This window comes from Alligator sinensis, unplaced genomic scaffold (genome assembly GCF_000455745.1).
Source record: "Alligator sinensis unplaced genomic scaffold, ASM45574v1 scaffold973_1, whole genome shotgun sequence".
NCBI lineage: Eukaryota > Metazoa > Chordata > Crocodylia > Alligatoridae > Alligator > Alligator sinensis.
Genome location: NW_005842622.1, coordinates 296402 through 308836, shown reverse-complemented (window position 1 = coordinate 308836; position 12435 = coordinate 296402). Strand labels below are relative to the sequence as shown.

The window sequence follows — 12435 nt, the reverse complement described above, 5'->3', positions numbered from 1 at the left end:
AGGGTCATCTATGATATGAGTCAGCAGCTTGTGGTGCCGTTTCCCCCAAACCCCTACACCGATCTTTGTGAGACTTGGCAGACTTCATTCTCTCAGCAGAGGCTATCATCCCTGAAAATTACATCCAAATCAGACAAAAAACAACAAAGTTATAGATATTTCTTTGATTCCCCATCATACCCTATGGCCGGATCTCCGAAGTGGCTCCGAAGCTTTTCCAAAGTGCTTCAGAAGCTCCGAACTGCTTTAGGAAGCCTAACAAAGCCAGCATTTTGATCTGCACATGTTGCTTCAGACACTGAAGCTTCTCCAAATCTGAAGCATGGTCCAAAGCCTCGCACAGCCCTAGTTTCTGTGGGTGGAAAATTATATGGAAACACTCTCTACTTCTCTTTTGGAAGGCCACTTTTCATACTGAATAAGCAAAAAGCAGTGGCAACACATAGGGGGTGCATGTGCACCCCCTGAGAGTGGTGGTGCACCCCCTGACAGTCATCATTCCCTGCTTAGGCAACGGGCAGGGGGGCAGGTGGGAGCACTGTTGTCCCCCCTGAGAACGCTGGCTGGGGAGTGGGGCACCAAGAGAAGCACTGCTGGTACTTCCAGGCATGCCCCTGGCCCTTTCAGGCACGCTGCTGGCACTTCCGGGTCAGCATGCATGACTGGCGGGGGGACTCCCTCCCCCAGTCGGTGCAATTGGCCATGGGAGGACCTTCTCACCAGTTTCTAATTGGTGTCTGCGGGGGGGCAAGTGCCCTTCCGACTCAGAAGGCACCAGTTGCCCATGGCAAAAAGCATGGACACTGGGTTTCCTGGAGCATTCAGTCTTCTTCCCTGCATGCTTGAATCCTCATTTCTGGGACATTGAAGGTGGTATTTTATAAACCAGAACTGCCCAGTAATAAAATCACTGGAGCTAGTACTGTCACCCGATGGAAGATGAAAGAGACACTGTATGAACTCCATTGCGAATGGGGCTTCCATTCTGAGTTCCTTCTGGTTCTACTGTAATACAAGTAGCCTGCAAGATCTTTAAAATTCAATTATCTTTTGTCCCAAATAGCCAGGAAGAGACTTGTTCACTGACCAGTTCCTATTGTGGAACTATACCTAGAAATTGCAGCTTCTGGCTAGATCCCTTTCCGTGAAACAAATAGATGAAAGACTAGTTTTCTTCTACAAACAACGTTTCACTGAAAGGTACCATATTCATCACCCGCTACACCTAGGTATCTTTATGACAACTAAGCTATACAAGAATTTTTTAACTTTCTATAGCTGATGACCTAGGCCTTTCAGTACAGAGAGAGGCATGTGCAACTCTCTCCTTACCTTTCTTTCCAGCTAAGATAGATCTTATTTTGAGAGGAATGAAAGCCAACAAGGCTTTTAGTTCTGTGTTTGTACAGTGCCTTGTAGAGAGGGACCTGGTGCTACGGAGGTCCTGAACACAATTGCAATACAATAATACCATATTTACCTGAATTCAAGTTGACTATGAATTTAAGACAACCCCCCCAAAATTAGATTCTATACATAGAATATTTATAAACCTGTTATAATTTTACTGGCATGGAATCTAATTATGGGAGGGTTGTCTTACATTCAGCAGGCAGTGGGGAAAGCTTGGGAGGCAGTAGGGGGACAAGAGTTGGGGGAAGGTGGTAGGGGAGGCAGGGGGGGCAGGCGGTAGGGGAGTCAAGCAGCTTGACCATTTTCCTCCACACCTTACCCCCTGCCACAAGCCCCCCACCACTTGCCACCCTGCTGCCTACCGCCCCCCGTGCTTTACCAATGGCACCTGCCTTCCCCACACTGCCTGCCCCTTTGCTGCCCGCCCCCAGTCTCTCTCCACTCTGCAGCCTCTGTTCCCCAGCCCCTTGTCCTCACTTTGGGTCTGGCAGGCAGAGCAAAGTGGGACAGGGAGGGCAGGTTGGGGGGCAGAGGCTGTGCGGGGGGAGAGGTAGAAGGCAGGTGGGGTGGGAGCAAAGGCTGTAGGAGGGAGAAAAAGTGCAGAGGCAGAGGGTGGGCCAGGCAGCAGCTGCTGCTCCAACCCTGGGTTGGGGGAAGAGCTGGAGCCAGATCTGCAGCAGCCATCTACTTCCCTTGCTTACTTCCCTTGTACTTGAATCCAAGTAATCCGTACCTGCCCACCCGCATGTTCCCCATAGCCCCTTTCCGAGTACTCCTGGGGGTCCATTGACTACCGTGGTCTAACAAGTGCACCAAAATTACTCTTGTAGTGTGAGAGAGAGAGTGTGGATTGCAACCTGCCTTATGTGCAGGGGCTATTTCATGTGTATCATTGTCCCTTTAGTCGTCTCCAATGGATGGAGAAGACCAGGACTTTATGATCACTCCACCCCCAATAACAACCCCTATCTTCTCCAGACTGTCAGTCTCACAATCACCAGTGAGATGGCTAGCCTAAACAGTGGTGGTGGTACCTGCTACCTTGCACTCTTTTCTTTTCTTCTCCAGTCAAAGTCTAGAAATAGCTGTACTTTCTTCTTAACCTTGCCTAAACTATAACATGAACTTGGGCCGAAGATGTAGGATTTCCTTCTGGATGTGAAATAACTTTCTACACTGGAACTGACTCTGAAAGTTGCTTTCAAACAGATGTGTTGTTAGAAACCATTATTTTAAAAGCAAGCAAACACTCGTTAGAGTAGGCGGCACAAATTATAAGGCTGTACTTCTTGAAGAGGCAACAATATAGAACCTGCTCCCTCCAGTGTCCTCCCAGGGCGTGGGTTGATATGAGATTTCAGAACACTCTATAGGGCAACATGCATGTATTGCACTTTTGCACTGTCTCATTCAATTGTTTTGTTTCTGCATTTTAAAGGGATGGGTATTTTATCTGTAAATTACACATATGCTGAGGAATGGGCACAGCATGAGGAAATGAACTAAACTGAAAAAAGGTTCAGAGAATCACTATTTACTGTCTAAGAAAACTTCTTCAGAGTAAGAGACTAAAAAGCCCAAGCCATTTAATTGGACTAAAAGAAGATTAAGGGATGGCTTGATCACAATGCACAAGTGCCAATTTATAGAGAAATTTTCTGCTGACTGAGGACTCTCAAGGCATTAAATGATTCAGTCACCAGAGACTGAAGTTAGTTAGTCAGAATGGAAACAGGTACAACTTTTTCCAACGTGGGTAATTACTGACTGGACTAAAGGCCTTGTTACATGTTCTTCTTTGAGAGGCTCAAATGTTGATTGGTGTTCAAAGCAGCTGCACCTTAAGGCTAAAAACCTTCTCTGACTTTCCCCCATCTGCACAGCTGTGACTTTCCATTAGAGGGCTGGTGAGCCAAGGCAGGATTGTTCCCCTGCTCTTCGTGGGAGCATGAGAGAGATGGTTTGGGGTGGGACGGGGGCAGGAATTTGAAGCTGGGAGGCAGAGAGTTAATGGGATGGGGATGGGTAATGAAATGGGAGATAGAAAGGAAATGGGGATGGGGAAGGGTGGTGAAGTAAAGCAAGTCAGCCACTGAAGGATCAAAAAAAGGTTAAGAAAAGGTTAAAAAGAAATAAAGAGGTAAATTAAAGAAGGTCTCATGTTTTAATACATTGGTATTTGGGATGGGGGGAATGGGAGGTGCTGATTGTGCTTCCCTGGGGTGGCTGGTAGGTGGAAGTGGTTAGAGAAGGCACTTTTGGGGGAGATACTGCCCCTGTCCCAGGAAGGAAACCCCAGCTCATGGGAACCTGATCTGGCCCCTACCTTGTTCCTCTCCCCCAACCCCCTGGACCCCGCTCCTGGACCTGTCTGTGCCCTGAGACCTGACTAGTTGGCATGTGCTCTGTATGCTGTTTCACAGGGTTGAACCCTGGGGGGTGGAAAGGTCACACACATAGGGGCAGGAGAGGGAGATGGATTGGAACCAAAACCACCTGCTGGGAAGTATAGTTGAGGGAATGGAAAGTTTGTCCACATAGAACGGGAGGGTAGGGAGGAGACACTGCATCCCAGGATGCTGGAGGAATGCAACTTGGGTGGCTCATCTGTGGGGAGTTGGCCACACATGTATGAATCATGAGCTAGGTAACACAGATCAGAAATAAGTCTGCTCTGAAATAGCATAATGTTAAGCCACCCAAATGGTGCTTAACATTAGTTTCAGATGTTAATGTTTGGACAAGAGATTAAAAATTCCAGGAGCCTCCTAAAATTAATGTGTAACAAGGCCTTAATATAAAAGGGATCTTGGTCCCCTCAGGTCTTCATATTAATACTGGGTGGTTCAAGTTATAGGTAGATGCAGGAATTGTGTTCTATGATCTCTGGTATGCAGGCGATCAAGCTAGGTCAGTGGTGCCCAACCTTTTGGCTCTGCAGGCTGGATGAGTGGTGCAGGGTCAGTCTGTGGGCCAGATCTGGTCTATGGGTCAGATCCAGCACATGGGGCCATGACCTGACCTGATACACAGAGCTGGCCTAACACTAGCCCCAGATCCACAATTTGGCTTCAGCTCCACAAACTGGATTGTATCCTGTGCCAGGCTGTGCCTTATGCACAGGGTCATGTCACTTGGCCACTAGGGCTTGGAAATTTAGCAGTGTAGAAATTGTGGCAGTATTAATTTCTGGACTCATGGGGGGCCTCATAGACCTTACATGGTTCCATGGGCTAAGGGTTGAATATCCTCAAACTAGATGATTGAGCCATAGAGGCACCAAATGTCTGGACCCAGATGGCCTTTGGATTCTGTCTCATTGGCCTAAAGAGGTGATGGAAGGTCTGGGCAGCCTCCACTCCTCCAAAAACTCCTGTCTAGGCATATGCATCAAAGGTCTGGGTGACCTCTCATGCATACACCATGATCCAGAAAGATCAATGGTTGCTAAATATATGTGCGAGAGAGAGAGGAGAAGGCAAAGATTAGGACGTGCTTCTCATGTTGCTAGGTTTGGTCTTGAGCAGGGAATAGAACATCAGGAATAAATCTTGGATTTTGCATTCAACAGAGAAAGGATCACCCAGGTAATCTGTTCAATGAAACTTGTCTTGCTAACCATGAGGCTATGTTATACTGGTAGAAGCTTTTTTTCAGAGTGGTCCAGAAGAGTAGCAGGAGTTTCAGCTAAGAGGTCATGATGAATGTGTATTACAGTGGGCCCACACATTCATTAATGCACCTTATATACTGTGCATTTTGTTTAGTACTTACTTAAAATGTTCAGTCACTAGAGTTACTGCACAGTAGCACTGGTGCATGGCTTTTTCTTGACACTTACTATGTGTTAGCCTAATAACACTGTGCAGTAAGCTATTAGCATGTTTTTTAACCACCACATTACTGCACAGTGTTTTTAGGCTAATGCACAATAAGCATCTTGCGTGGATGTGCCCAGTGGGTGGGTCTGTGGCAGCCTGAACCAGATGCCATCTTCCAGCCACTTGCATTTGGTAATGGGTGCTAGTTCTGCTTTAGTATTTGGATACACAGTAGCAGTAGGAGAAGAACTCCTTCTCTGTCCCAGTGGAAAGTTCCATTAGCACATGCTCTTCAAAAACTCAGGTGCCAAGTTCCTGCTATAGGCAGAGCTGGAATTATGAAGTGCTTGGAGAGGGATCTCCACAATCCACACTGCTTTGGAGATTCTGCATCATGGGTGACTGGTCCCTCCTGAGACTTTGGGGGCACAGTTTGTGGGCAGCAGTGTCAGCAGCGGTGGTGGTGGGTTGGTGAGCAGCGACCACCCACAGAAGCTGGCGGCAGGAGGCGGGGAGGGGAGGTGGTGAGCAGTGACTGCCTGCAGAAGCCGGCAGCGGTGGCAGTGGGGTGGTGAGGAGTGACTACCCGCAGAAGCCAGCGTTGGCATCATCAGCGGCCAATCTCAGGCGGGGCATGTGCCTCCCTGTATGGCCCCACCAGTCGCCTATGTTCTGTGTTGATGATCATCTTCTGTCTCAGTTACTGCAACTACCTTCTCATTAGTTGTCTTGTTTACGAGGAGGATTTGTTAGTATCTTAGAGGAGTGGCTTTCAGTGTAATGACATAGGTGACACTCACTAGTAAAGGGCCACACAGAGCAGTGGAAGTAAAGAATAACTGTAGCATCAGCATTGAAGGGGCTAGGACTTATTTGTCTGAAGCACTGAGCAGCATAGGATCTGGCCTGTGTCTTCCTTTCTCACCCCAGGCCCTTCTGTCTTTCTCAGGATGCCTTTGTTGCCTTCCACAAAGATAAGGAGCTCGTGAAAAAATACTTGAAACCACTACAGATTGGAGAGTTAGCACCAGATCAACCTACCTCTGAGCCCAGCAAAAATGTGAGTGCCTGGAGAACCAGATGTGGGATGGGATATGGGCTCCTATGGGGGAAAAAAATTATGGACCAGCAGCTGTGATCTCCAATATACTGTGCATTCAGCATTGCATCACAGATGGGAGTTTCTGAGGTGCTCATCTAGGCTGGTAATACATGAAAAGATCTTGGAATCACATACACTTCACATGGAGTTGCAAGTGGTTTACACGGCTCATTCTATGTCACTGAGACCCCACTCAGAACTCCTCACTAACATATACCCTCATGTATACCAATGGCTGTTAACAATTCTGTACCCTCTCTGCTACAATGAACTACGCAGGAGGAGAAACAAGGCAGTAGAATATCTCTTGCAGCTCTGAAGGATGCTCTGTGCACAGACAGTGCAGTAATTTTGTATGTCTCAACAGAAACTGCTGGTGGAGGACTTCCGTGAGCTGCGTGCCACTGTTGAGAGGATGGGACTCCTGAAGCCTAATTACTTCTTTTTCTTCCTGGTTTTCCTGCACATCCTTGTACTGGATGCCGCTTCCTGGCTCACTGTGTGGTACTTTGGCTCATCCTTAGTGCCTTTCCTCATTGGTATGGCACTGTTTGTTACTGCCCAGGTAATTTATGCAAATCACCACCACAGTTATGGGCTATTCCATTCTTCAGCGTGTGTGAGACCAGTATGTGGTATAATTCCAGGTATTTTCCCTATAGTTTCCTCTACCTAGACCAGGGGCAGGCAGTTATTTTGGGAGGAGGGCCGCTTACCCAGTTTTGGCAAGCTGTTGAAGGCTCCATGGGTAGCCCCACCTCTTGACAGGTGCCTGCCCCCAGGTCACCACCTTGGGACCAATGTCCCAGGGCCAGCACTGGTGGGGCCCAGAGCAGGGCACAGGCTGGCAGGGGTCTGTGGAGCTGGGCTGGGCTGCACCAGCAGGGAGAGCGAGGAGCTGGCCTGGGCCCCGCCAGCACTGGCCCTGGGACAATGGTGCGGGTGCTGTGCTCCTGCTGGCTCCCATGCCCGCTCACGCCCAGTGGCCCCCAGTCCCACAGTACAGGCGGGGGGGCAGCGCACATCTCTGACCCCCTGCTCACCAGCAGGGAAGAAGCTGCTACTGAGCGCAGGGAAAAGCGGCCCCTCGCCCCCCCACCCATGGCCGGTGCTCCCTGCTGCAGACCAGTCAGCCTCACCTCAGTCCCTGGAAAAATTATGGAGCAGATCCTCAAGGAATCCATTTCTAAGCACTTGGAGGAGAAAAAGGTGATTAGGAGCAGTCAGCATGGATTCACGAACGGGAAAATCATGCTTGACCAACATGATTGCCTTCTATGATGAGGTGACTGACTCTGTGGATGCAGAGAGACTGGTGGATGTGGTGTACCTTGATTTTAGTAAGGCTTTTGATACAATCTCCCACAGCATTCTCTCAGCCAAGCTAAGGTAGTATGGGCTGGATGAATGGACTGTAAGGTGGATAGAAAACTGGTTGGAGCATTGGGCTCAGAGAGTAGTAATAAATGGCTCAATGTCTGTTTGGCAGCTGGTATCAAGTGGAGTGCCCCAGAAGTTGGTGCTGGAGAGGTTTTGTTCAATGTCTTCATCAGTGACCTGGAAGATGGCATAGAGTGCACACTCAGCAAGTTTGCAGATGACACCAAGCTGGGGTGCATAGCAGATATGGTGTAGGATAGGGTTAGGATTCAGAGTGACTTAGACAAATTGGAGGATTGGACCAAAAGAAATTTTGTGAAGTTCAGGAAGAATATATGCACAGTCCTGCACTTAGGATGGATCAATCCCATGCACCAGTACAGGCTGGGGGCTGACTGGCTGGGCAGCAGCTCTGCAGAAAAGGACCTTGTTGCAGTGGACAACAAGCTGAATATGAGCAAGTAGTGTCTCCTTGCTACCAAGAAGGCTAATGGCATACTGGCTGCATTGATAGGTGTGTTGACAGTAGGCCAAAGGAAGTGATTATTCCCTTCTATTCAGCACTGGTGAGGCCACACCTGGAGTACTGTGTTCAGTTTCGGGCCCCCCACTACAGAAAGGATGTGGGAAAATTGAAGAGAGTCCAGTGGAGGGCAGCAAAAATGGTGATGGGGCTGAGGCACATGACTTATGAGGAAAGACTGAGGGTACTGGGCTTATTTAGTCTAGAGAAGAGAAGATTGAGGAGGGCTTTAATAGCAGCCTTCAACTACTTGAAGGTGGGTTTGAAAGAAGATGGAACCAGACTGTTCTCAGTGGTGTCAGATAACAGAACAAGGAATACTGGTCTCAAGTTGCAGTGAGGGAAGTTTAGGTTAGACATTAGGAAAAAAATTCTTACTAGGAGGGTAGTAAAACACTGGAACAGGTTACCCAGAGAAGTGGTGGAAGCTCCATCCTTGGAGGTTTTCAGAACCCAGCTAGACAAATCTTTGGCTGGGATGACCTAATTGGGGACAGTCCTGTTTTGAGCAGGGGTTTGGACTAGATGACCTTTTGAGGTCCCTCCGAACCTTAATTTTCTATGATTCTATGGTCTTCCTTTAAAGTTGGTGGCTGCCTAAATGATGCTCTGGATAGAGTGTCTGAAGTTATGAGCATTTTTCCTGGCATACTGTATTTTCTTGCAAACAACACACAGATCCCCCTCCCGCCCCCAAACAAGATGCTGGACATATCAGTGTGAATTATATATGAGATGTATGGTAAGAACAATTTCTGCTGGTTACTCCATAAAAGTGACATCTGCACATGACTCATAGCAAGCAGAACAATGAGCAGGCTCAGCTTCCTAGGTGATGCTACTCAATTACTTATTGCAAGAAAAGATCTTTTCTTCTCTATTTGGCCTTTCAAAACCAAGGTGTATTTTTTATTCTGGAGTGTGTGTATGTGAGAAAATATGATATGTTCAATGTTGAATGAAAATCGCAAATGTTGTAGTTGAAATGTCTAAACCGTGGGTGGAAGGACAATGATGCCACCAGGATTTTGTCACCTGTTTTTAGTTTAATTTTTAGGCCCAGCAAGTAAGAACTAAGTAATTCACAGGCCCAGCTAATTGCCAAGCTTCTTTTTCTACTTAAGTGTAGCACTGCTCAGTGTTTGTAAGACATCTTAATATAAATGCAGCAGGACTCTGGTGTCCTTCTGGCTATGTATGAATGAGCTCTGCTCCTAGAGCATATGAAGATGCATCTGTTTTAGTACTGTTGGGGAGCTTACTGAATACTGTGCCAAAACAGGCAGTGAGGCTAGTAGTTTCTTGATTGTATTGAACACTTTTTGTTGTTCACTCCCTCAGACCCACATGTTATTTTGAATTACCAATTTATCAAATCAAGAGCAAGACCTTATAAAGGGGGATAAGGCAAAATGCTGTGTTTATTGATGATATGAATTAGACCTAGAGGTTCAGACACACCACTCACACAGATACACACACATCATCCTACACATCATTACACTCGGACATACACAAACACAAAACAACCATTCCATTCAGATATTATAGCTACCAGCAGCAGTTGTTCAATAGAAGTACTGGGTGGCTGGCCCAGGCCTATTGAGAGAAGATGCAGATAGCAGGCTGGAGCAGGGTGAACAGACATGTCTGTGCTCCGAAAAAGCAGCAGTTGAGAGAGACTCACCCAAGCTGGTATATTCCAGAATCCTCTTTTATTGGGATTGACATCCTTTGTTTAGCACTTTGGCGTTTTTTCATACCCATTTTCTGTTTTTGCAATTGTTTCTCATCCACCTTCTACTCATCACAGCCCAAGGTCAGTTTGGTTATAAAAGTTGGTATCTCAGCCTTGGAGTGTCCTTGCTGTCCATCTGGCAGGATGTGTGCATTCCTTCTCCTCGTTATCTCCTTTGTGCCTTAGGCCTCAAAGGGATTCTTCAGCCATCTTTTAATTAGTTTACTGACTGGTAACTTACACGTTTGGCGCCTTGTTGCTTACAAACACAGTTAAATCTTCTTTTCCTGTCTCTATGCCATTCTCTCACCATTCACCCTTTCACATATACTCATACATAAGGGACATGCAGAGTTCATTCACTTATGTCAAGCAAAAGAATACAAAATGGAGTTTTCAAGTTACTTACAGGACAAGACTAACATGGTTACAGTTCACTACTATTATGCTCTATGTTAACATCAGCTACATTCGATCAGTTCATGCTACACACATATTGAGTCTATTAAGGAAATTAAGGAAATAGTTTTGCTAGCTGGGCTAAGTTTGGTAAAAATTTTCCTAACTGTTTGGCCATATATAGGGACCTACCTAAATTGTGATGGAAGTGCACTGCACAGCAGCTCCTTTAATGTTTATCTTCTTGCTGCATATTCTGTCCCCAGCCCTGCCACTGATTGGCTGAGGGGCCCTGGCAGCTGCATTGCTCACTGCTGATTGGTCAGGAGGCAAAAACCATGGTTTTAAATGTGCTGTGGTTTTTGCCTCCCAGCTGATCAGTGGAGAGTGGCAGGGCTGCCAGGGCCCTTCTGCCAGTCAGTGGAAGGACAGGGGATGGGCAGCAAAAGGAGCAATATTAAAGGAGCTGCTGCGTAGCACATGTCTGCCGCAATTTAGTTAGGTCCCCATCCATATCCAATAATCATTTTATGACAGGAAGGTCTTTGAGCCCAGGTAAGGCATGTAATGCCTTTACTTTGTCCAGGTCTGACTGACTTTCATTTTTGGCTAATGTTATGCCTAACACATTATCTCTGCCTTCCCACATTTATATTTCTCATTTAAAGTGAGACCAGATTGTGGGAAGCATCTCAAAACAGCATGTAAATGATCATCATGTGGGAAACATCATCAAAACTTCCTCAGACCTGTGAAAACATGAGTACACATTTTTTGTATGGTTTCTCTTTGTTGTTAATTGAATTCATTTTCTCTATTAGACCTGGCCCTTGTGCTGCTAGCAATCCCAGCTTTGGTCTGAGGCATGGGGATGTTCAGGTGACCTCTTGCTCATTGTCACTCTCAGTGTTCATGCTGTTTGCATTTGTTTGTTCTAAGATGCTGCTGTCTGCAGATAGTCTCCTGGGGCAATGAAGAAAGAGTGACTCAAATTTGTGTTTGGATATGGAAGATCAGACAGGGTTACTGTCACTTGGGCAGTACACCAGCTGGGCTATTTAACAATCAGCCCAACTTAGTGAAACTTGCCTTTTTCAGGTACACCCTCCCCCCGCAAGGTCACTATGAAAAACAAGTCTTGCAGAACCTGTACTTGCAGTGCCCTAGTATTATGACACTGTTTAACTGTCTTTTTATCAAGATGTCTATTTGTACTTGTCTCTTTTGCCAAATTTGGTTCTTTTTATTTTTCCCTTATTAACATCTCTTACTTTTAACATTACTTCTCAAGTCATCCAGCTACAGCTTTTGCTACTCCCTTCTTTGGATCAGCTTCTTTGATCATTAAGTGTGTTTTTATTTTTTTACCTTTATTATCAGGTCATTCAGCAGTCAGTGAAGCCTTCTTTTCACAAGCTCCTTTTTTTGGAGGTTTAGCTTAACTATTTTTACCCTAACTGGAAGTACCACATCCAGTGGGAGAACTTTTAACTCTTGCACACTCTTGCACCATGTAGTTAGGCTGTAACGGAATTTTCTTTTTTCTCCAATTTTCCCTTGAACTGGCTACAAACTTCTAGTATTAGTCACCCCTTGCAGAATTTTATCTGCTCTCTGCAGCTATCCATCCTAGGATCAATTGTACTCTTTTGTAGTCATTGCAGTAACTACAGCTCCAGTATCTATTTTGAATTAAAAAGTCCAACTAGTTGTGGATCCAGTAATGGGGCAAGTGGGGTGTAGCCCTCCCACTTTCACTCACTATGCATGTGATGCACATGGACTGTATCCATTTATCTGATATAGTTTTCTGTACATGTCTAATGTACCAGTCATGGAATTCATTCATGTTGTATCTTTATTGCTTCTCTCATCTTAACTTTCATTAAAGCTTTTGTGAGTGTGAGTTCTGGATCCAACTGCAGTTGTACTGATAAGCTGGTGTCTCTGGTGCCCACAATAGTTTTGTTTATCATGAGTTCTTCTTTCAGAACTGCATAATAGCAGCGTTCAGCTGTAGTGGGCATGTCTACATGTGCAAATAATCTGGAAGCAGTTT

General features: G+C 46.2%; 1 protein-coding gene across 1 annotated transcript in view; it reads left to right on the top strand.

Moving 5' to 3' along the window:
- The window catches only part of LOC102382756 (fatty acid desaturase 1-like), a 31671-nt gene that overhangs the window by 2871 nt on the left and 16365 nt on the right, over window positions 1-12435 (top strand). The window contains exons 2-3 of the mRNA XM_006033328.2: window positions 6184-6294; window positions 6704-6901. Coding sequence (XP_006033390.1) covers window positions 6184-6294; window positions 6704-6901 — 309 coding nt within the window. The remainder of the gene's footprint in view (window positions 1-6183; window positions 6295-6703; window positions 6902-12435) is intronic.